The sequence below is a fragment of the Gorilla gorilla genome, chromosome 1, assembly GCF_029281585.2.
Source record: "Gorilla gorilla gorilla isolate KB3781 chromosome 1, NHGRI_mGorGor1-v2.1_pri, whole genome shotgun sequence".
NCBI classification, from domain to species: domain Eukaryota; kingdom Metazoa; phylum Chordata; class Mammalia; order Primates; family Hominidae; genus Gorilla; species Gorilla gorilla.
The window spans coordinates 138,646,041-138,669,353 of NC_073224.2; the positions used below are offsets into that span (position 1 = coordinate 138,646,041).

At 42.0% G+C, this 23,313-nt stretch overlaps 2 protein-coding genes across 3 annotated transcripts; both read right to left on the reverse strand.

The window, feature by feature from the left end:
- Positions 1-1,679: 1,679 nt before the first annotated feature.
- On the reverse strand, positions 1,680-15,340 carry LOC101129832 (small ribosomal subunit protein uS10-like). The gene is made up of 3 exons (XM_063708184.1): positions 15,208-15,340; positions 4,125-4,261; positions 1,680-2,024 (listed from the first exon to the last, which is right to left on the reverse strand). The coding sequence occupies exons 1-3, from the start codon at positions 15,338-15,340 to the stop codon at positions 1,680-1,682; spliced, it is 615 nt and encodes a 204-aa protein (XP_063564254.1).
- Positions 15,341-16,690: 1,350 nt separating this feature from the next.
- On the reverse strand, positions 16,691-22,351 carry S1PR1 (sphingosine-1-phosphate receptor 1). 2 transcript variants are annotated; one of them, XM_004026215.4, is made up of 2 exons: positions 21,094-22,351; positions 16,691-19,382 (listed from the first exon to the last, which is right to left on the reverse strand). In XM_004026215.4, exon 2 carries the CDS (start codon positions 19,217-19,219, stop codon positions 18,071-18,073), a length of 1,149 nt encoding a protein of 382 aa, XP_004026264.1. In that variant the 5' UTR covers positions 19,220-19,382; positions 21,094-22,351; the 3' UTR covers positions 16,691-18,070. The 2 variants fall into 2 exon arrangements, with proteins under 2 accessions (XP_004026264.1, XP_004026265.1); XM_004026216.4 differs by having other exon boundaries at positions 21,202-21,446.
- Positions 22,352-23,313: the final 962 nt, after the last annotated feature.

Sequence of the window (23,313 nt, forward strand, 5' to 3'; positions counted from 1 at the left end):
GCGAGGTAGAGAGGACTCAGAAAGAGCAAGCCTCTCTGCTTATCAGAGGCAGGTAAAGCCAGGGCTGGATGAAAGGCCAACCAAACTTCAAAGGGATCTCTAGCAACAGGGGAAACTGAAATGAGGGCAGGTCAGCCAGAGCACACAACAGGACTTTAACCAGACCCAGTGAGACCAACCACAGGTCACACCCACTCAAGCAATCACCCCAGGGCAAGCAGTACCAAATGAGAAGGAGATAATTGGCTGGAGGAGAGCCAAGGCAAGCAGGGAACTGTGGCTGAGGACACCACCTCCTCCCCACCAACATGAGGTTGCATAGACCTCAGCCCTTCCCCAGGACTCTAGGCAAGCAGAAGAGGAAGAGCCTGAGAGCCTCAGTAATTTTTTTTTTTTTTTTTTTTTTTTTTTTCAGACAGAGTTTCACTTTGCCACCCAGGTTGGAGTGCAGTGGTGCAATCTAGGTTCACTGCAACCTCGACCTCCCGGATTCAAGCTATCCTCCTGCCTCAGTCCCCACAAGTAGCTGGGACTACAAGTTCACACCACCACTCCCAGCTAATTTTTGTGTTTTTTGTAGTGATGGAGTTTTGCCATGCTGCCCAGGCTGGTCTCCAATTCCTGAGCTCAAGCCATCTGCCCATCTTGGCCTCCCAGAGTGCTGGGATTTCAGGCATGAGCCACCATGCCTGGCCTAGCCTCAGCTTTTTTTTGTTTTTGTATTGTTTGGTTTTAGCCTCACCATTTTTATCCAAAGGAGGCAGAACAAGCATTCAAATGGATTAAATTACTGACTGGGACTACATTTTAAACCAGTCATTTAGTTAACGTTATTCCCCCTTCTAACTAGAACGTAAATGTCTGTGAGGGAAGACGGAATAGGATAGACTAAATAAATTCATTTTTCTGCACATCCAAGTTGCAATGTAGGTCAAATTTTGCAATTTCATCATACATTCTCTTTTTGATCTCATGCAAAAAGAGAATCTGAGCACAAAACATAGTTGTTGACTAGCAGAACTTCCAACGGAATGAATTCTTTGAAAAAGCAGGAATATTCATCTAATGAGGCCTGGCTTTAGTGGGGAGGGTCAGTGTAAAGTAGGAAAAAGAAGAGAGGGAACTGACCGTGGCAAGGGTTTTGTCTATTTTGTTCACTGCTCTAATGGCAGTACATGGAGCATAGTAGATGCTCCATAAATATGCATTAAATGAATGAGTAAATGAACATTTGTTGACTATCATCTATCTTGGGCCAGACATTAAAAAATATAATTCTATTTTTTTATTTATTGAGAGAGTCTCACTCTGTCACCCAGGCTGGAGTGCAGTGGCGCGATCTCAGCAAACTGCAACCTCCACCTCCCAGGTTCAAGCAATTCTCCTGCCTCAGCCTCCCAAGTAGCTGGGACTACAGGCGCATGCCACCATACCTGGCTAAATTTTTGTATTTTTTTTAGTAGAGATGGGGTTTCACCGTGTTAGCCAGGATGGTCTCGATCTCCTGACCTCATAAGTCGCCTGCCTAGGCCTCCCAAAGTGCTGGGATTACAGGCATGAGCCACTGCACCTGGCCAAATATAATCCTATTTAAATCACACAACAGTCTTTGAAGTTAGTATTATTATCATTATTTTATTTTTTTAACAACTTGTAATCAATTTATTAAAATGGCTTACTTAAGCATCTGCAATGGTGCCTTCCACCTCAACTCCTGGCTCAATACTGATGGAAGTAACCTGCTTAACAATCTCAGAAGGACTGTGCCAGTCAATGAGTCGCTTGTGGATTCTCATCCCGAAACAATCCCATGTCTTAGAACATTCACAAGGAGTTTTTCTTGTAGTGATTCTCAAAATCTTGGTAGGCATTCGAACTGGTCCTTTCACTTTGAGATTCTTTTCCTTTGCTCCTCTGATCAAGTCAGCACACACCTTCTCCAGGGATTTTACTTTGCGGCTTGTTACAGTGATTCGAATTCGGTGAATTGCCACCTCTGGCTCCACGGGTGTGTTTCCGGAATTCTTTTTTTTTTTTCTTTTTTTTTGAGATGGAGTCTCGCTCTGTCCCCCAGGCTGGAATGCAGTGGCGTGATCTCGGCTCACTGCGAGCTCCGCCCGTCGGGTTCACGCCATTCTCCTGCCTCAGCCTCCTGCGTAGCTGGGACTACAGGCACCTGCCACCACGCCCGGCTAATTTTTTTTTTTTTTTTTTTTTAGTAGAGACGGGGTTTCACCGTGTTAGCCAGGATGGTCTCGATCTCCTGACCTTGTGATCCGTCCACCTCGGCCTCCCAAAGTGCCCGGTATTCTTAAAAGCCATGGCTGCTGCACGGCTTCCTGACCGACTGTTCCTCACAAGAGCGAACAGCGGTGAGTCAGGAGCAGGAGCTGGCAGATCAGCGATTTTTTTTTTTTTTTTTTTTGAGACTGAGTCTCACTCTGTCACCCAGGCTGGAGTGCAGTGGCGTGATCACGGCTCACTGCAACCTCTGCCTCCCAGGTTCAAGCTATTCTCCTGCCTCAGCCTCCCAAATAGCTGGGATTACAGGCATATGCCACCGCACCCGACTAATTTTTTGTATTTTTAGTAGAGACAGAGTTTCACCATGTTGGCCAGGCTGGTCTCGAACTCCTGACCTTAAGGGATCTGCCCGCCTCGGCCTCCCAAAGTGCTAGGATTACAGGTGTGAGCCACCACGCCAGCCTATCACTATTTTACAAAGAAATGAACTGCATTTCAGCTAGGTTGAATAACTTCTCCAGGGCCACATACCTAGTGTGCGGTAGAGACAGAATTCAAACACAGGCCAAACTGACTACTCTGACTTAAGATATTTCCTCGTATGCGGGGAAAAATCTTCATATACTAGAAATTCCATTGATATTTCTCCATTCTGCTTTATATTACAAGAAAGATCCTGATGTTCGTTGGGTGACCAGAGTCCCACTGCAAAAACGATTCTTCCTGGCTGGGTGCTGTGGCTCACACTTGTAATCCTAGCACTTTGGGAGACAGGCAGATCATTTGAGCTCAAAATTTCAAGACCAGCATGGACAACATGGCAAGACCACATCGCTACAAAAAAAAAAAAAAAAAAATTAGCCGGGCATGGTGGTGCCCACTAAGCCCCAGCTACCTGGGAGACTGAGATGGGAAGATCGCTTCAGCCCAGGAGGCAGAGTTGCAGTGAGCCAAGATCACACTACTGCACTCCAACCTGGGTGACAGAGCCAGACCCTGTCTCAAAAACAACAACAACAACAACAGTAAAAAACTCCGTGATTCTTCCTGTGCATCACACCACGAAGGTAGCACTGATATTACAGCATTTGTTATATATCTATGTTGAAATGCTAATAATTTTCTGGCTAGAAAGAAATCACAGGAAAGTAGAAAGAAGTGTGTAGGAGACCACAGTGCAATCCCAGAAAAAGGAAAAGAAATTTTTAAAAGGGAAATCATAACCCTAATCTGGACTTTAGCTGAAATAAGCATTTTTAATGTCAAAAGAGCCCTTGAGCTTGATGTAATCAAAATAAACAACAACATGGGCCAAATTGCACAAAATAAGTTCTTTCTTGGGTTTCCAGTGACGTTACCGACCGCACAAAACTCCACCGTCCACTGAAATTATAGCCTGTGATTTTATCCTCTGGTGGGTTGTGTTTGGTCAAACACCACCATTTTCATTAACATTTGCTACGCCCTTCTGCTTGGATCTGCCACTCCCCCTAAATTCAACAGATATTCACACTGCTGCAGAAGCAAAATCATTGTAATTTCAAAGACTTGCATTCCATTTATCTCAGTTTATAAAAGTTAGCAAGGGCCAGTAGCCTAAGGGTCTAAAGACAATCTGGCTGGATCTAGGAGAAATAAATCTGGAGACGTAAGAATACAATAAAACCAGCGACACAAACCTTTCACTTTTCAACATTGCCTTACTAGCACAACTATGATTTCAAACTAGACAAGGACAAGAGAAACGAGTAGGAGTCAAGAGCGAGTCACTTATCTCTGAAATGAGACAGTCGGGCAGGTTAATCTCTAAGGTTCCTTCCAACTCAGTGAGTCTATGATCATAAATCTGGGCAAGCCTGAGGAAGTTTTCCAGGCTTTACTGTGTAATGGAAAGGCAAAGCCAACTTCACTGGTGACTCGTTATGTGGGGAATTTGTTAACCTCCCATTTGCCTCAGATGCGCTGCATCCTCTGGGCACTGATTGTAATACACACTTCACAGTATTGTTGTGTATAGCTAATTGAAAAGGACGAAAGTCAGACTTGCCAATACATTTATAAGCTTTTATATATATATATAATCTTTTATATATATAAGCTTTTTATATATATATTTTATATATATTTATATATATTTATATGATTATATATAATATAAATATATAAATATATATTTATATATTATATATAATATAAATATATATTTATATATTTATTTATATATATTTTTATATATAAATATATATATTTTTATATAAATATATATTTATATATAATATAATATTATATAATATAAATAAATATTTATATATTTATTTATATATTTATTTATTATTTTATTACATAATATATTAATAAATTTATATAAATAATACAATAAATATATTATATATTTATTATTTATTATATATTTATTTATATAATAAATAAATATATAAATATAAATAAATATATTTTTATATATAAATATAAATAAATATATTTTTATATATAAATATAAATAAATATATTTTTATATATAAATATAAATAAATATATTTTTATATATAAATATAAATAAATATATTTTTATATATAAATATAAATAAATATATTTTATATATAAATATAAATAAATATATTTTATATAAATATATATGAATATATTTTTATGTATAAATATAAATAAATATATTTATATATATTTATATATAAGCTTTTATATATATAAGCTTTTTATATATATAAGCTTTATATATATATACATATATATGTGTATATATATGTATATATATATACATTAAATAGATACCCCGCTGGGTGGAGGGTCTCACTATGTCATCTAAGCTTTTTTTTTTTTTCAAGACAGGATCTTGCTCTGTTGCTCAGGCTAGAGTGCAGTGGCTCAATCATAGCTCACTGAAGCCTCAAACTTCTGGGCTCAAATGAATCTTCCCGCTTTGGCCTCCTGAGTAGCTGGAACTACCACGCCTGGCTAATTTTTTTTTTTTTTTTTTTTTTGGTAGAGACAAGGTCTCTACCAAACTCTCAAACTCCTGGCCTCAAGTGATCCTCTAGAGTAACCAGGATTACAAGCACATGCCACTGCACCCACCTGAAGCTTTTAATTTTTGAAGAAATTTTAGAATGGGAAGATGAAGATGGAACCAGCATTTGGAAAGGGTCTGGTATGTAGCATATGATGTGCCTGTCTGAATTTCCCATTATGCTACTACAGTGTACAAGATGTCGCCTTTTAGAAAGGTTGAAATGTTGGGAGGCCGAGGCGGGTGGATCACGAGGTCAGGAGATGGAGACCGTTCTGGCTAACACGGTGAAACCCCGTCTCTACTAAAAATACGAAAAAATTAGCCAGGCATGGTGGCGGGCGCCTGTAGTCCCAGCTACTCGGGAGGCTGAGGCAGGAGAACGGCGTGAACCCGGGAGGCGGAGCTTGCAGTGAGCCGAGATAGCGCCACTGCACTCCAGCCTGGGCGACAGAGCCAGACTCCGTCTCAAAAACAAAAAAAGGAAGGTTGAGATGCCACTGTTTCTGTGCCCATCACCATACATTCCATTCACCATACAATGGAAATCAAGAGCTGAAGATGTTTCAGCCAGATATGAAGTAGCCGCAGATGATCAGATATGCCAACTAAGACATCTCCCCATAGTCCTAAAACCTGAGCTAGCCTGTTCCCCAACTCCACCCATGCTTGTCACACTCCAGGCCACCAGACAGAAACTGCTCCAGTGGGGAATTGACTTAGCACCCATAGTGGACCTTCAGGTGAATAGCTCAGCTCTGAGAGCTCAGTTGTTTTAATTTATATTAGATGCCAAAGAGGAGCCCTGGGGTCAGGTGCGGATACCATTGTGTCATATTTTGCCTGTATAGGAATTGCTTTTAATCAAATTAGCATCATTTAAAAATTGGGAGATTATACATCAAAGCCCATATGTTCCGCACGCTTTGGAACACTGACAACACTGGGCCAACATCTCAGCTAGCAACAAAGAGCTGGAATGGGATAAAGACTTCTCCACTGAGATGGACATTCACTCTCAAGCTCATCAGTTTCTCCCCAGGCCACTTCACTCCAGTAAGTCCTCTGCCTGGTTCCTGCAGGTATTTGAGAGCAATCACTGATTCAGAATATCTGAATATCTAAGCAGACAAGAAAAACTACATCTGAGTATACCAGGAAAGCTTCTCAAGCAAGTCTCCTCAACTGCCTAGATGATGCAATGGCCTCAGGATTTAAGTGGCTACCCTCACCTTGTCTTGAAGCTGAGATCTATCCTAGGGGCTCCTGAAAACCAAATGATAGAGGTACACTGGCTAGCTCAGTGCTGTGGCAAACAGGCTGAAGATCATTACAACACTCTAACAAAGAGATCAGGGCCAGGCCAGAAGTTCTGTTTTAATATTACAATTGCTTGTCAACTGCTTTGCCATGCATGGTATATAAAACGCTATTTTATGAGATATGTTAATTAACGAACAATTATATGGAGACATTTCAATCATATAAAGAGCTATTTCAGTCTACTTAAAGCTGAATTCAAATAGTGCTTCACTTAAAGTCAATGCTTTCTAGATCCTATGATTCTCTTCAATAAAAATATACCATTTCATGGAAAGCACTGTAAATCAAAGATCCTGATCTTAGCAAAGCTAACAGATAGATCCTTATTTTCCCAAGGCCCATAACTTGGCTCATTTCAGGGAAATTACTTTCGTTTCTATTACAGTTTCTTGTATATGGTGGTTGTCAGCCTGAATGCCAGTCCCTGAGTCAGGTCCTACTTGTGGGAAAGAGCTCCAGATACTTAGACTTTTATGTTAGTTCATCCCATTAAGGGGCTTACGCTTTGTTATCCTTTTCTGAACCTTGGCAGGGCCTCTTCATTCTCTTACAAGTTAAGTGAAAAGCAAAACTCTGCACTGAGCTGTTAATGATTCCTAGTGAGAGCCATGAAATGTGAATGGTGTTTGTCCTAAGGGATTGTTCAAGTAGGCAGCCACAAATCCCAGGGACACCCTGCCAGTTCAAAACTACGGGAAACAAAGTTGCACCCTCAATTTGTGCTCCTCCTTAAACTTAACCAAAAAAGGAATTCGGGAAGAGGAAATGATGCTGCCAACTTCAATAGCTTTAGCCAGGATGTCACAGCCTCTGATATAGAGTGAATACTATGGATTTCCTCCAAATTAAATAAAAGTTCATGGAGTGACATAAAGAATGGAGATCGTTTATAACACAGAGAAACTATAGTAAGCCCCAATGTCTAAAACTTCTTTTGTATGGAAGACAAAATCCTCTTTTTTCCTTTAGATAGATTTAAATGAAAGTAGGGAAGAAGTAAAAGTACTTTAACAATAAGAAAATGTTCCGATTACTATGCTTCAAATAGAAGTTTCCTGCCAGTTACCAGTGCATTCTTGATAATGAAATGCAAAGACTAATGTGAACTTACTATGGTAACACAGACATTTAATTCCATATAAGTCAAAATTCAGTAAACCACCGGTAACATCAGCTGGCAGTGCCAGAACTCAACCGTGACATGACCAGAGGCAGGTGTGGTAGACTGAAAACTGCCCTCACCAGGGAAGAAATTACACCGTTTGATGACAGCATGACTTTACAATAAAAGTCATCCCTTGTGTGCTTTTATATCTTCAATGTTTATTTAATTCCTCCAAATACCCCACAAGTTTTTCTATCCATTAGCAAAAATTATATAGAAAGAACTGTGTTTTACAAGAGACTCTGAGCCCTAGAGAATTAGAAAATCATAGATTGCTTTCCAAAAGCCACCTATCTGTAGAGCGTGTTGTATTTTATTTATTTATTTTTACTTCCATCTCCCTTTCCTGGTACATGTTGTATTTTAAAACACAAAGAAAAATAACTGTCCATTCTTCAAGTAAAAATGTTTAGATTCAAGTGTGTGAAAGGTAAAAAAGGAAAAGAAAAAAATAAAATTATAAAAATACTTTAGATTTTTCAAACAATGTTGAACATTGCATTGAGTTAATACATTTATTCTAAACTGTTACTTTGGGGGCAGAACTAGTTCATTAATTGATTCCTTTTTGGAGAAGACAAACAAAAGATTGATTTTTTTTCCCTAGGGAAAAATCCGATGTATATTTAGGTATCCTAAGTGTTCAGAGCAGCTAACTACTGGCAGCTAACTAGTGACACTAGTAGTTTGTTGCCCCGAACACACAGGTGTTAACACACAAACTTCAAATATATACTCTAGTGCCTTGATTAGCGTTTAACCTAGACTTTGTCAGAATGCCCAACACTGGCCTTTTTATAAATCTAAGAGAAAACCCAGATGAGTGTAGAAAGATGCCAAATAATTCTAGGAATCAAATGCTTCTCCATCTCTGAAGACCACATAAATCTCGGCATAACTGTTGTGCCTACAGTACCCCTTTAAGGAAAGAACACTGCAATCCAGATATTCTTCACGCTGGTATGAAGTTCAGCAACAATACTGGCTTGCATCAAATTTCTTAGAAAATGAACTGAGAGTAGAGGCTGGGCATGGTGGCTCATGCCTGTAATCCTAGCACTTGGGATGCCTAGGCAGGAGTATTGCTTGAGCTCAGGAGTTCGAGACCAGCCTGAAAAACATAGTGAGACCCTGTCTGTATTAAAAATAAAATAATAAAAGTTAAAAATAAAAGAACTGAGAGCAGACTTCATTTGATACAAATCCCTTACAGATGTTTAAATTACTTTAACACATTTCAATTTTCGCTAATTAGGCCCACAATTCAAAATCACTATTTTTGGAAAAAACAACATAAAACACTAAATGAGCATAGTTTTTTTAACAGAAAAATTAATACAGTGGATATATAAAGTGAGATGATGTATATTATGTATATATTATGGTGTATATTATGTATATTATATGGGCCTTTTTGCTTCTTTACAATTAGAAGGTCCAAGGCTGGGCACAGTGGCTCATACCTGTAATCCTAGCATTTTAGGCGGCAAGGCAGGAGGATCGCTTGAAGCCAGCAGTTCAAGACCAGCCTGGACAACAAGGTGAGACCCCTGTTCCCAAAACCAACTCTACTGAAAAAAAAAAAAAAAGCAGCCAACATGGCATGCACCTTGTAGTCCCAGCTACACAGGAGACTGAGGCCAGAGGATCACTTAGTTTGAGGCTGCAGTGAGCTAGGATCATGACACTGTACTCCAGACTGGGTGACAGAGCAAGACCCTGCCTCCTTAATAAATACATGAAAGAAAGCTCTTGTGGTTGTGTCTTCTAAATTTCTTTCTTTTTTTTTTTTTTTTTTGAGATGGAGTCTTGCTCTGTCACCCAGGCTGGCGTGCAGTGGCACAATCTCGGCTCACTGCAACCTCCATCTCCCGGGTTCAAGTGATTCTCTTGCCTCAGCCTCCCAAGTAGCTGGGATTTCAGGCACATACCACCACCCCTGGCTAATTTTTGTATTTTTAGTAAAGATGAGTTTTCACCAAGTTGGTCAGGCTAGTCTCGAACTGCCGACCTCGTGATCTGCTCACCTTGGCCTCCCAAAGTGCTGGGATTACAAGTGTGAGCCACTGCACCCGGCCCTAAATTTCTTATGATTCTGCAACTCCTACTATTATAGTATAAATAGTATATATAGTAAAAATATGTTCCTATTATAGTATAAATATGTAGCTGGAAAAAGTGTTGATATAAAATATTCAGTCAATTGAGGCAAAGCATTTTACAGATTGAATAATCTAGGTAATTCTTTGGTACCCTAATTCACTTTGCACGTGTGAATGGGAATATGAAAATCTGTGTTTTTCTAAACGCTGCCTTGACCAGCATCTAGACAAGGAAGAGAAACCAAGAACTATTTCTGCAGGTGGCCACATGAAGCTCGCTGAAGCAGAACAGCATGTGAGAACTAACCACTATTTCTGGTACCTCAAAAGATCTGCAGAAGCTTGGTGAGAGAAGACTTTTCAGGCAGATGATAGTTAATGTCTTTACAAGTGATTTAGCACGAGTCTTCTCTTATTATAGAACATAACTTTACTGGTGACCTGAATTTGTTTTTCTCTGAAGTGTCTAGACAGGAGCAAGAGAAACTCTGAAATTAGAAATAAATATACTCTCCTTTGTACAAAACATTGAAGCTACTCATCCTCCCACCAGCAGACATTATGCTTTGAGGGGTAGATCTGGTAATGGCGAGCAGGTATCTGAGCTATTGGCATTCTCAAGAGACTTCCTGAGAGAAATGGCACACAAATGTGAGCAGGTCAGCTTGGATTCAGTAGAGCTGGTGTATAAGATGAGTGCAGAGTTCTTGGGCTGCACAAGGAGTTATCACCAGCTCCCTGACCTCAAGCAATCACTGAACATACAGCATACAAACGACCTACCTAGGCTGCTCTCTCAAGTCCTCTACATGACTTGCAATGGCTCACTAGTAGATAAGTCTGCTTATCCTCTTGGGTTGTGAATTTTTCTCTCCTTTCCTTTTCATCCAAGTTGAATAAGGACACCACCTATGACTTATTCAAATGTACACTTCATTTGCACATTATAAACCAAGCAGCTCCACCTAGCACAGTTCACAGTAGGGATCTAGGAAGAAAAACACAAACTAAGGAGAGATAGAAGCTAAAGAAAATGTTGAATGCTTTTGTTTTACAGAGTTGCTTCTTGATCACATGGGGACTAGATGCTGAAAAATAGAATACAAATACTGATATTTACAACACCACCCAATAACGTAAGGAACTTCTCTCCGTTCCAAATATGAGTTTATTCTTCATTATTTAATTTTAAGTAATTTAGAGATATAAATTAAATAAAAGCCAATGATGAAAAGCTGCCAATATTAATTGTATTTGTTAAATGAAATTATTTTAGACTGCTAAAGAACTCAATATATTAGAGGAAGTGTACAACAAAGAACAAACTCATGGGAAAAAAAGAACTTTTTCTTGGCTGGGTGCCGTGATGCACGTCTATAATCCCAGCACTTTGAGAGGCCGAGGCAGGTGGGTCGCTTGAGCCCAGGAGTTCGAGACCAGCCTGGCCAATGTGGTGAAACCCCGTCTCTACTAAAAACAGAAAAATTAGCCGGCGTAGTGGCACACGCCTGTAATCTCAGCTACTCATGAGGCTGAGGCAGGAAAATCGCTTGAACCTGAGAGGCAGAAGTTGCAGTGAGCCGAGATCGCATCACTGCACTCCAGCCTGAGCGACAGAGTGAAACTCCGTCTCAAAAGAGGAAAAAAAAGAAAGAATTTTGTCTTGCCATATCAAGGTCCCTGGACCCCAAAGGGAGGGAGCCACAGGAGTGTCAGAGCTGAAGGAATGAATCCTGTGAGCTCTAGGAAGGCAGAACCTCTGTTTATATTTGCCCCTAGATCCACAGCACAGAGCACAGGGCAAGCATTCTTGTTGAGTGGATGAGTGGGTAAGTTTGCCGACCTATCAAGAGGAATGGGAGTAGGAAGCATGACCCACACCAGTAACTTTTTCCAAGGTTTTTCTTTCTGCCCTGGTATCAACAAAGCAGCAGAAAAGTGGAGTGATAATAGTAGTTCTGGGGAAATGCATAAACAATTTCCTACGTCTCCCTGCTCCTTGTTAGCTGAGGTAACCATGCCCCCTCTTTCCTGTTTCTATTTCTGCTTTGTATCTAATCAGTCTGTCCAAGGAGCAGTGCAGCACCTGAGGCATTTCTTCTCTGTCCAGTTACTCCCAGAGCTGGCTGAAAGAAAGACCCCTCAGACAGGGGAATGCAGGTAACAATGTGTCTGGCTGCAAGCTTATAAAACTCACAGGATGGGTACATGTGGACATAGAGATGGAAACAGGCTGGTCATGATGGCTCACGCCTGTAATTCTAGCACTTTGGATAACCAAGGTGGAAGGATTGCTTGAGGTAAGGAGTGTGGGAACAGCCTAGGCAATAAAGTGAGACCCTGTCTCTACAAAAATAAATAATTAGCCAGGTGTGGTGGCACACACCTATAGTCCCAGCTACTCTGGAAGCTGAGACGGGAGGATTGCTTGAGCCTAGAAGTTCCAGGTTGCAGTGAGCTATGGTCACACCACTCCCCTCCAGCATGGGCAACAGAGTGAGACCCTCCAAAATAAATAAATAAGGGAACAATAGACACCGGTGTCTACTAGAAGGGAGAGAGAGGGAGGGGGACAATGGCTAATAAACTAGTTGTTGGGTACTATGCTCACTACCACAGTGATGGGATCATTCACACCCCAAACCTCAACATCACAGCAATATGCCAATGTAACAAACCTGCACATGTTCCCCTTGAATCTAATATAAAAGCTGAAATTATTAAAAAATAAGATCCACAGGAACATAAGCTTGTCTTCCATATCCTTTGTGCTCTGCCTATTTCTTCTAACAATGCAGTGCTTACACCCAGGGCGAGTGTTATTATCTGACTGCATGCCTTTTATAGGTTTGGTCAGGTGGCCATGATAAGAAATTGGCACACTCCAATTTGTATGTCTCCAATACTAATATGTTTACATATCCTTGCAATGTATACAAGGTCCATTCTTCATAAGGCTATTTACAACCCATCATATATTCCTAAAACTGAAATCCAAACGTCAATAAACTTTTATTGTGACAGTTTCATTACATCTCTAGACTCTTTCAAGACACAGAAATTCTTCAGGGATTACAAATACCAATACTAAGCCAAATTCTCATCCTATGGAAGTAAAGAGTATCATCATGTCACAATTATTTAGCATTCTAAAGTTTTATTTCTGGGTCATGGGATAATACTTAAAAAGCATATTTCCCTTTTATGAAACACTTTGGAACCTTTTCCACATTCTTTTTTTTTTTTTTTTTTTTTTTTTTTGACAGGATCTCACTCTGTCACCCAGGCTGGAGTTGGAATGCAGTGGCCGGATCTCGGCTCACTGCAACCTCCACTTCCTGGACTCAAGTGATTCTCCAGACTCAGCCATCCAAACAGCTGGGACTACAGGTGTGAGCCATCATACTCAGCTAATTTTTTTTTTGTATTTTTTGTAGAAACGGGTGTTGCCATGTTGCCCAGGCTGATCTTGAACTCCTGAGCTCAAAGCTATCCTCCTGCTTCGGCCTCCCAAAGTGCTGGGACTACAGGCGTGAGCCACTGTGCACGGCTGCCACTTTCTACTGAACTTCATGGAACCTTCCCACAATTTCACAGAGAAAGTCTCATATAGTCCTTATACTCAGAAGTGAACGTCTAGCATATTGATATTTTTAAATTTCACTGGTCTTAAGAATATGATTACATAAGTTTAGACAAATATACACATCTGAGTGAACAAGGTCCTAAAAATTAAGATAAAGAGCTTTGCTAACAACCTAGAAAGTTCCCTCATGTTCCTTTCCAGTTTATCCTCTTACCCCAGGCAACCACTGTGCAGATTTATACCTCCATATATTAGTTTTGCCTATTCTGGAACTTTTACATAAAGGAAATCATGATGTATGTTCTCTTTTGTGGTTGCGTAAGAGGTTTAAAATTCATGAAAACGGTTGCAAGATTAGTAGTAGGTCCTTTTTTGTTGCTGAATAATATTCCATTGTATTAATTTACCATGGTGTATTTATCCATTACTGATATGGAAGCTTCTGGTTGGATATATGAAGATACTTCATCTATCAAGGTTGGATTACATAAAATGTAGCAATTCCTGTTCACTCAAGTCCACAGTCCACACTTGGCTCTTGCTAATGACTATAACCAGAGATAAGTCTAATTTTTTAATCCTTTAGTCCTCAAAGGGATAAAAAAGAGAGCACGGGAAAAACAGAAATTACTTGAGAGTCTGAATCCAAGAAGAAAGTGTAGGGAACAAGAGATCGGATGTATTAGGAGAGATATCTTCAACATGAACCCAAACTACTCTGGGTCCTGGTTCTTGTCGAAGATTGTGAAAGACTGAAATAAATGCAGGTCTAACCCCTCACTATGCTCTTCCTCCTATCTCTCCTAGCTTTTTAAATCACTGGTTTAAAATCCTCTTTCTTTATAGATAATCCATATAAGGCCTTTAGTTATTCAAGTAAACCTTGCTTGCTTGAATGTTCTGAGAGACAACTCTAGTTCCACTTAGTATTGCAGTGAAGGCAATGGTGTATGTTAAAAAGTATTTTGAGTCCCTTTTCTTGGACCATGTGAAGTACACATCAAAAGAGCAGGAAGGAAGGTTGGAGAAAATGTTGTAGTTTGTTATGATTTCTCATCATCATACATTTACTGTGTCCACAGGGAAATAATACTCCGATAGTCTCTACAAAAGTTTCTTTTAGTTATTTGTGATTCCTCCCTCAAGGTATTTATAACCTATTTAGAGAAAACACAGACAAATCTGTGGGAGGATCACTTGAGCCCAGGAATTAAAGACCAGCCTGGGCAACATACTGAGGTCCAGTCTCTAAAAAAACATTAAAAAAAAAAATCAGCCAGGCATGGTGGCACGTGCCTGTGGTCCCAGCTACTTGGGAGGTTTGGGGCAGGAAGATCACTTGAGCCCAAGAATTCAAGGCCGCAGTGAGCTATGATTGTGCCACTGCATACTAGCCTGGGCAAGAAGGCAACACCTCATTTCTAAAAAATAAATAGAACATTTTTAAAACAATTAAATGTTTCTCCTTCTAAGGAGATGTAAAAGCAAGAATAATAATTTGTCTTATATAACATTTTGATTTGAATATTCTGTAAAATTGTAATCACATTTAATATTGTTGGGGATAAAGTATTATATGATGTTACTTCATAACTTTCCTGACTATTTTGAGTCAATTGAACTTTTTACAAGAATATGTCAAGTATTGTCCAGGATCTGTTTCACTCCTCTTGAAAAACACTACAATTTTAAAATCAAAGCCTTATATGTGTATTTTTTAGTACAAACATATAATTACTAAGATTTTTTTCTCATTCTTACTTCTGAGAATACACTGAATTAAAACCAGATATTCATGTTGGGAGACAACCAAGGATTCCTTCTTCTTAAGTCTTTGCTTGTTGGTCTGATCTGGGGCTCTACCACACATGTGCCCAGGAAAACCACAGTCCATGACTACCCAGCTTTCTTGGAATGAAATGCACAGTCTGGAGTTTCCAGGAAGAAAGTACATCTAATCACTGGATAATGTGGTCACAGGGGGAAAAGTGTCACCAAAGAGCTCCCCATCTCCCAAAGCCAGCCACCTTATCCCACCTTTCCCCATATCATGAATCACTACTGTGCTTATGAAGATAAGTCTGAGAATATGAACATTTTATCTTCTACAGAAACACAAAATGGACATACTTTTCCATTATGCTTGACTCTGTAATGAAAGTCTAGGAAGTGAATGTAACATGAAATCATTCCTTCCGCCTTAGCAGACAGATGGAGAGAGACATTCCAGTTTGTTTCCAGCCTTTTGTCTTTGGAGCATTTTTGGCATTTCCTTCAGGAAACTGGAGGTTGTGACCTAAGGTTTCCTTAGTGAACACATTTCTGTTTCCCACAGTTAACCTTACCCAGAAATGACATCTACTCTATTAGGTGAGGTTTATCTTCATGTCCCAACTGTGTCCTGTGCATATACAATGACACTTGAAAGCACAAATTCTGAAAGTAGCAAAAAGATTAGAGAGCCCAACATGCCAAAACACTTTAATCCCCCAAAAGATGACAATAATCAAAAACAAGAATTAACTATTACAATAAGTCTGTGATGCTTGCAAAGTGCCTTCATTTTGTACTTGGAAAAATTAATGACTGAGAATATTAATGCTTTCAGATACCATGAATTGAAGGTTTTCAGATGAAAGTGTTATGCTACTCAGCCCACATTTTACAGCTAGCTGCTTCACTGATACTGTATACTTCTATGTGGTTCAGAAGATAGGCTGGGAAAAGCCAAGACAGTGTCCTGAAAAAAAAAAAAACACATGATTTAATACCCATATCCATATCCCCACTTCCCCAACATGTTGGTGAAAGGCCAAGAATGTATGCTTTTTTGATGGGTTTTGAATGATGATTGAGTCTCATCATTTAAACTAGATTTACAACCACATTTTTGTGTATAATTTCTTTAAAAGCCCATATTTGATGACAGAATTATTGCATTTAATTTATTTGGCTTAAGTGCAATTTAAAACTCAAACAATTCTACTTACTAGCCAATGTGGTATTCAGAAGGTTGGTGGTTTTTATCTCATTCTTTACTACTCTTCAGTGTTAACTTATTGAAGTTTCTCTTCCTGAAAAAGATAGAGTGGTTTCTAAACAAACCACATTTTTTTCACACCCTAGTTAAGGTAAAAATCCTTTAAAGAATAATAGAAATTTGTCCTTAACTTTGATTCCAAAGAGCTACACAATCCAATAGATGAGGCAATAATTATTTTTAAGAATGCTCTTCACAAAGGGATCTTTAAAAAAATCAGTTTATTAATGTTTAAAAGTTGATAAAGCTATGTGCAAAATGATCCACAAAAGTCAGAAACCTATTAAATACTATTCTTTTTAAAAAAACATCTCTTGGTTTAATTGCACTGAAAACCATACTAAAGAGACAGTAATATATTTTTATTCTTTGTGATATTTATACATATCTTCAATTACTATCTAATGAACAGCTGGACTGAAAAGTTTCTGGCGTTCCCTACCAGTTAAAGTAATGCTTTTAAGGGCACAAGAGGGTGGTATTTTCTTAAGAAATACACATTCAGTGGTGTTAACACAGGTTAGAAAAATCCAATAAAATGACCTCTGCTGAAACAAATACATTCAAAAATCATGAAAAGTACTTTTAACACAACAAAATACAACCATGTTGTTGCTTCAAATGAATCACACAACATTCTGAAATAAACATCAACAAAAGTGCCAAAGACAGATGTCATATTTGTTAGACTCATTTGCTAAGAAATCTCCCTTGGTTTGCAAAAGTTAATCCATTCAGTTTTCACTTTGTTTTGCTTGTCTGTTTCTCCTAGGACACCAAGGATCCTGGCTAACATCATTTAGATAAAGTGGGCTTCCTTATGCAGATTTCAGCTTCAATGGATATGAAATGGTAACACATTTCATTGAAAAGATGTGTTTTAAAGAAATCAAAGTGACTTCAACCAAATTCCAAAAAACGGATCCCGCTTACATGGAAACTTTGGCCTCAGCGAAGGACATTGTTTTACACCTCCAAACCATCTTCATCTTCCCACAGCCTACGTACTCAACATAGCCTATTTGCTATAGATGATCGATCATTCCACAACCCCAGCTCTGATAACTCTCAGGTAGTTAAAGTATAAAGTAAAAGAACTTTGAGGAGGGGTATGAAGGGAAGGGAGGGTGGGGTGTGGGATGTACAGGGCATCCCTAAAGAAGCAGAAGTGCACACACTCACTTGGGTTTGAAACTAAAGTGAAGGAAAACATCTCCTCAAAGCTCCAGACAAAGAGACGCTTTCACATGGGGACATTAGTCTTTGAGGAGGGGCCAAATGAACCCTTTAGGAGCTTGACAATGCTAGACCTTTGGCTCAGTGCAAAATCAAAGCTCCAGGGGGGTAGAAAATATATTCCAGGCCGGGACCTGATCTCCACCCTTCCCAGTGCATTGTTCACAGGAACTAACTCTACCCACCAACACCCGACACCACCAGGCTGTTCTTATTCTCCCCCTTCCTCCCTCTGGCTTGCAGCAGCTCCTCCCTGGCAGCAGTCGAAGCCCAGAGATTTTTTTCCAAACACTGGGGTGGCCAGCGACCAAGTAAAGAGCGCTTCCGGTGGGTGGACAGCTTCCAGTTCTAGGAAGAAGAGTTGACGTTTCCAGAAGACATAATGGTCTCTGGGTTGTCCCCATCGTCCTTCTGGGGGTGGGAGGAATTGTCCGATTTGCTGCGGCTGAATTCCATGCCGGCGATGATGGGTCGCTTGAATTTGCCAGCAGAGTCTCCGCTCGGGCACTTGCAGCAGGACATGATCCGGATGAAGGCCCGACGCATCTCCTTGTTGGTCAGAGTGTAAATGATGGGGTTGGTGCCGGAGTTGAGCACAGCTAACACCAGGAAGTACTCCGCTCTGAAGAGGATGTCACAGGTCTTCACCTTGCAGCCCACATCCAGCAGGAGCAGGATGAAGAGCGGTGCCCAGCAGGCGATGAAGACGCTCAGTACGATAATTACGGTCTTGAGCAGCGCCAGCGACTTCTCAGAGCTGCGGCTGGCCTTGGAAATGTTCTTGCGGAACGTCAGGCGGCGGCTCCGAGTCCTGACCAAGGAGTAGATTCTGCAGTACAGAATGACGATGGAGAGCAGAAGCAGAGTGAAGACCGTGGTGCAGAAGAGGATATAGTGCTTGTGGTAGAGCGGCAGCACGGTGGAGCAGCTGGACAGCGCACTGATGCAGTTCCAGCCCATGATAGGCAGGCCACCCAGGATGAGGGAGATGACCCAGCAGGCGCTGATCAGCAGGAAGAGGCGGAAGTTATTGCTCCCGTTGTGCAGTTTCATTTTCAGCATTGTGATATAGCGCTCAATGGCGATGGCGAGGAGACTGAACACGGAGGCTGACAGGGCCACAAACATACTCCCTTCCCGCAGAAACCACTGGGCGGGAGTGAGCTTGTAGGTGGTGGCCCCAGACAAGAGCAGGTTAGCTGTGTAGGCTACTCCTGCCAACAGGTCTGAGAGGGCCAGATTGCCAATAAAATAGTACATGGGTCGGTGGAATTTCTTGGTTTTCCAAATGGTCAGCAAGACAAAGATGTTCTCCAGGATGATAAAGCAGCAGATGAGAATGAACACCACCGAGGTCAGTTTAATGCTGTTCTCCTTGTCCGCGCTGATATTCAGCTTTCCCGTGTAGTTGTAATGCCGGACGATGATATCATAGTTGACGTAGTCAGAGACCGAGCTGCGGTGGGCCTTGACCAGCGGGACGCTGGTGGACCCCATGGTGCCAACCCTGTGTCCCCAGGAAGCTGGGGTGGCGCTACTCCAGACGAACGCTAGAGGGCGAGGCGAGAGAGCCTTCACTGGCTTCAGGGGTGGTTCGATGAGTGATCCAGGCTTTTTGTGTAGCTTTTCCTTGGCTGGAGAGGGCCTCGGAAACCGCAGCCTTAAACAAGTCAGAGGAGAGAGTCAGGGAAAGAGCCACAGCATACTGGCATAATTCATTCTAGCTAAGGCACTGCTCCAATTGTGTTGTTGTTGATTTGTTTTAAAGAAACTTGGGGAGAGCTCAGGGAGAGAGATTTTTTTAAAAAAATCAAATTCTTTTTTCTTCCTTTTTTTTCTTTTTTCAAAAAAGGAAGAGGGGGAAGAAAAAGAGAGGGAGAAACTCTATGGCCACATTCACTCAAAGGGAAATGGGAATTACGATGTTGGCTGTGGGCTGACAAAAAAAAAAGATGATGAAAAGGAAAACAAGGAGTGGGAGGAATGGGAAACCTAGAGAACTACACCCCATTTTAATTCCACTCCTGCCCTCTCACCACCCCACACCCCCTCACCCCCGGATTTCCAGCCATGAGATTCTCTGAAGCAGTCACCAGCTTAGCTGCACGCTCAATACCAGCCAACGTCTCTCCTCGGAAAAGACTCAACTGCCAGTCTGAGGGCGAAGACACACACCTCTGTCCCCCATGCCCACCCCCAGCCCCCCAGTTCAAAGATACTAGCACCACCTCCTAATTGCCATGCAAGAAATCAGATTTGCAGGAAAATCATTTGAAAGCATAAGCCATTTGGGGGCTCTATTAATAACTCTCTAGGAGCAGGTGTGCTTAGGGTCCGAGGGCGCAGTGAGGTGTGGGCAGCCAGGCCCGCCCCGCCTTGCAGTAAACAGGAAAGCTTAGCGCCTCCGTGAAGCGACTGCCTTTTCTTTCTTCTTCTTCTTCTCCCCGCCTCCCCCCGCGCCCCCCCCCACCCCCCCACCCCAAGCCAGGGCAAGTAAATTTAAAGGTATTCAGTCAAAACCATTCATAACAGATTGCAGCAAATCCCAGAAGGTTCGTACATTAGTTGATTGCATAAATATTTTTTGCTTTGTTTAGTTTAGCCAAAACATACACAAAAGAGAGAAATCAAACTACTTATGACAGCAATAATACATGCTACCACATTTCTAATTTCGATTGCAAAACTGCTCTTCAGAAACTCACATTAAACTGCTCCCTGGTGCATTGCTAAATGTGCGTGGGCAGTTTTATTTACTGCAGTCCCCCAACACGTTGACTCCTCTCCTAGGACTAGAAAGTTACAAAGAAACTTTCTAAGACCGCACTGGTCAGCAGAAGTCTACTTCTAAGTTGCTTAAATATTTCAAGGTAATGCAGCAATGCAATAAAATGAGGTAATAGAGATGAGAACAATCCCAGCAACTCCGCGAACAGCAGAGGCTGCTCAAGCCAAGAAGCTCCGCATTTTCCCCCAACTAATGTTATACCCTGCTCCTGGGCAGTACTAATTTAAGCCATTACCCACGCTCCACACCACCCACCATATTCTTTGTCTACAGGATTTCCAAAATTTAACGCCTTCCCTCCTATTCCTCCGACCAACTGCAATTTTCACTGCCCCTACACCCGTAGGTTCCACAGTTGGGAATTAACCTTTTTTCTGAACTCCATAAATCACAAGTGCCCAAGAACAATCTGATCGAGATGGGCTCCTTAGTAGCCCAGAGATGCAAATTTTCAGCGCCCGGAGATGCATGTTTTCAGAGTTTTTGTTTGCCTCGTTCGACTTAAAAATTCGTTTCTGACACCTAAGCCCTACCACAACCGGGCTCCCCGCGCCCGCGACCCCCGCCATTCGCCGCCCCCTACCTCGCTCAAGCAGGGCGAAGTTGCGTTCGGAGAGCCCGGGATCTGTACGGCTCGCTTCGCATCTTGCTGCTGCCCCCGACTGACTGCGTAGTGCTCTCGCAAACTTACTCGAGTCGGGGTCCCCTCCCTCCGCAGCGGAGCACTCCAATGGCCAGTCCCGCTCGCCGCGGCCAGTTCCCTGCCTGCTACGCGAAGTCACCCAGCGCCGCGCCAAGGCTGGGTGGTTTCTTCAGGAAGAGGCTGGGAGGGGTTAATGCCTTAACCCCCCACGCCCTCTGCCAGCTGGGGGCCCCCGGATCTGAACTGCAGAGACGCACTGTCCAGGAAAGATCTGGGGCAGAAGCAAAAAAAAAAAAAAAGAACCCCTCCTCCCCAAGCAACAAATGAAAGAAAAAAGAGAGAGAGAGAAGGGGCGGAGCCCGGTAACCCCTGGATTCTACTGTATAAATCACTGCCCTCGCCCAGATAGACGCTGATCCCTGGCTGTGGAGAGGATTCTCCCGAGCCCCTGAAAAAAAAAAAAAAAAGGTGGAGAGACTTTGGAAACTTTTCTCTCGAAAAGTCTGAGGCAGAGGACGGCCCGGAGTCTCGTAGCGCACCGCCCTGGTCCCACACCCCCCGCAGCCCTAGGAGGATCGGTGTGCTGAGCTTGTGGCCAGGAGCTCCCCGAGCCACTTTCGCGCGAGCAGCAGAAAACCTGAGCCGCGGCCCGGCGAGTGTCAGCGGCGCTCTTGGGGAGGAGAGGCTGGGAAGGGGCTGCGAGAGGTACGGAGGAGACAAGCAGCCCGGGAGGGAGAATGAACCGGGAGGTTCCTGTACTCCCCCCGCCACCCCAGATCCTGGTGCTACTCGAAACTGCGGTCTGTGGGGCAGTGGCTTTCCCAGAGTGCACAGAGAAATGAACCAGCGCCGGTTTTGGTGTTGGGCAAGGGGTTTCCCTCAGCTGAGCACAAAGTCAGGCTGTGTGTCCCAGATTCTGGCCAATGGAGAGGTCGTTGAGGGGGTGGGCTGCTGCTGAGTCCTGAGAGATTCAAAACGCCTGGGCAGCTCAGGAATTTCCAAAGAGGAAGATTCTCGGCCAGGAGCTGCGGAGCAACTGTAGCTGCCCAGCAGGAGCCGGCACCCTTCTCTCACATTCTGCTTGGGAGTCAACTCAGAGGCCTCAAATCTCATTACTAGCACTTTGCCCATCCTTTTCTTTTGCTTAGATGCTACTTAAGAACGTGAGGCTGAGAGGCGGCCTTGGTCAGATCTGCCTGCGTGACAAGCTCAGGACAGGACGCTTCTGCCCTTGCATTACTGTTGTAAAAGTTTCCACCCAGTCCCTGGTCGCACTGCGTTCCCATCCCGGCAGATGTGAACTCAAAAACTTCCTCCGCTGTGCAGTTTCAATTGGCAGACACACCCTGTACCTGAATGACTCAGAAGGAGGCAGAATGAACAAACAACAGACCCCTGACTTCTGGGATTTTGTGAGTTTGCCAAAAAAAAAAAAAAAAAAAAAAAAAAAGAAGTGACAGTTAATTCACAGCTGTTTTAAAGCATTCATCGACAGCGATGCACCCAATACATACCCACAGCTTCAACAACAGTACAGTGCATATAATGTGGAAACCAAGATAACGGTCCTCTAAGACTCCAGAGTAGATCCTAATTGGATTTGAAGACTTATTTCACTTAAAGGGGAAGAGGTATATTGTGTCTACCCAGCACAACAAAACGGGGGACTTGGCATTCCCCCCCTTCTCCCGCCTCCACCCACACTAATTTATGCATTCTTTAAAGCCAAAGGAATCAAAGTGAAATTTCACACCTAGTCTGTATCAAGCATGTGCTAGGTTAATTTAACCTTACTGCTCTGTGAAGTAAGCATTGCTGGCCATTTTATTGTTGAGAGAAGTGTCATTCAGACAACTAAGGTGACTTGTAGATTTCCCAGCTAGTGAGTGGCAGAGCTGGGTTCCAAAACCTAAATATTGCAAATGCCTTGCCTTGTGGCTCAAACGCTATCAGTCAATAAACAGTTAAGGAATTGAAATATATGTTCCTAGAGGGAAACAGACTTCTAGATTTAAAGTTTTACATTTGCTGCATTTCTGACTGTACAAGTCTACAAAATGCATATAAAAGTATGCTAATGAATGTCCTTTTAAAACCACTGATTTTCTACGTAAGCACACAAAGTGTATACATATGCATATTAATGAATGTTTTCTAAAA

Excerpts from the sequence above, each read along its gene's own strand:
- LOC101129832 (XM_063708184.1), bottom strand. The coding sequence starts at position 15,340 with ATGGACTGTGGTTTTCCTGGGCACATGTGTGGTAGAGCCCCAGATCAG. Across the intron at positions 4,262-15,207 it reads AATTCAGTGTATTCTCAGAA|CTATACACAACAATACTGTG; the intron begins GTAAGAATGAGA and ends CTTTTCAATTAG. Across the intron at positions 2,025-4,124 it reads CTTTGCCTTTCCATTACACA|AATTCCGGAAACACACCCGT; the intron begins GTAAAGCCTGGA and ends AAAAAAAAAAAG.
- S1PR1 (XM_004026215.4), bottom strand. The coding sequence starts at position 19,219 with ATGGGGTCCACCAGCGTCCCGCTGGTCAAGGCCCACCGCAGCTCGGTC.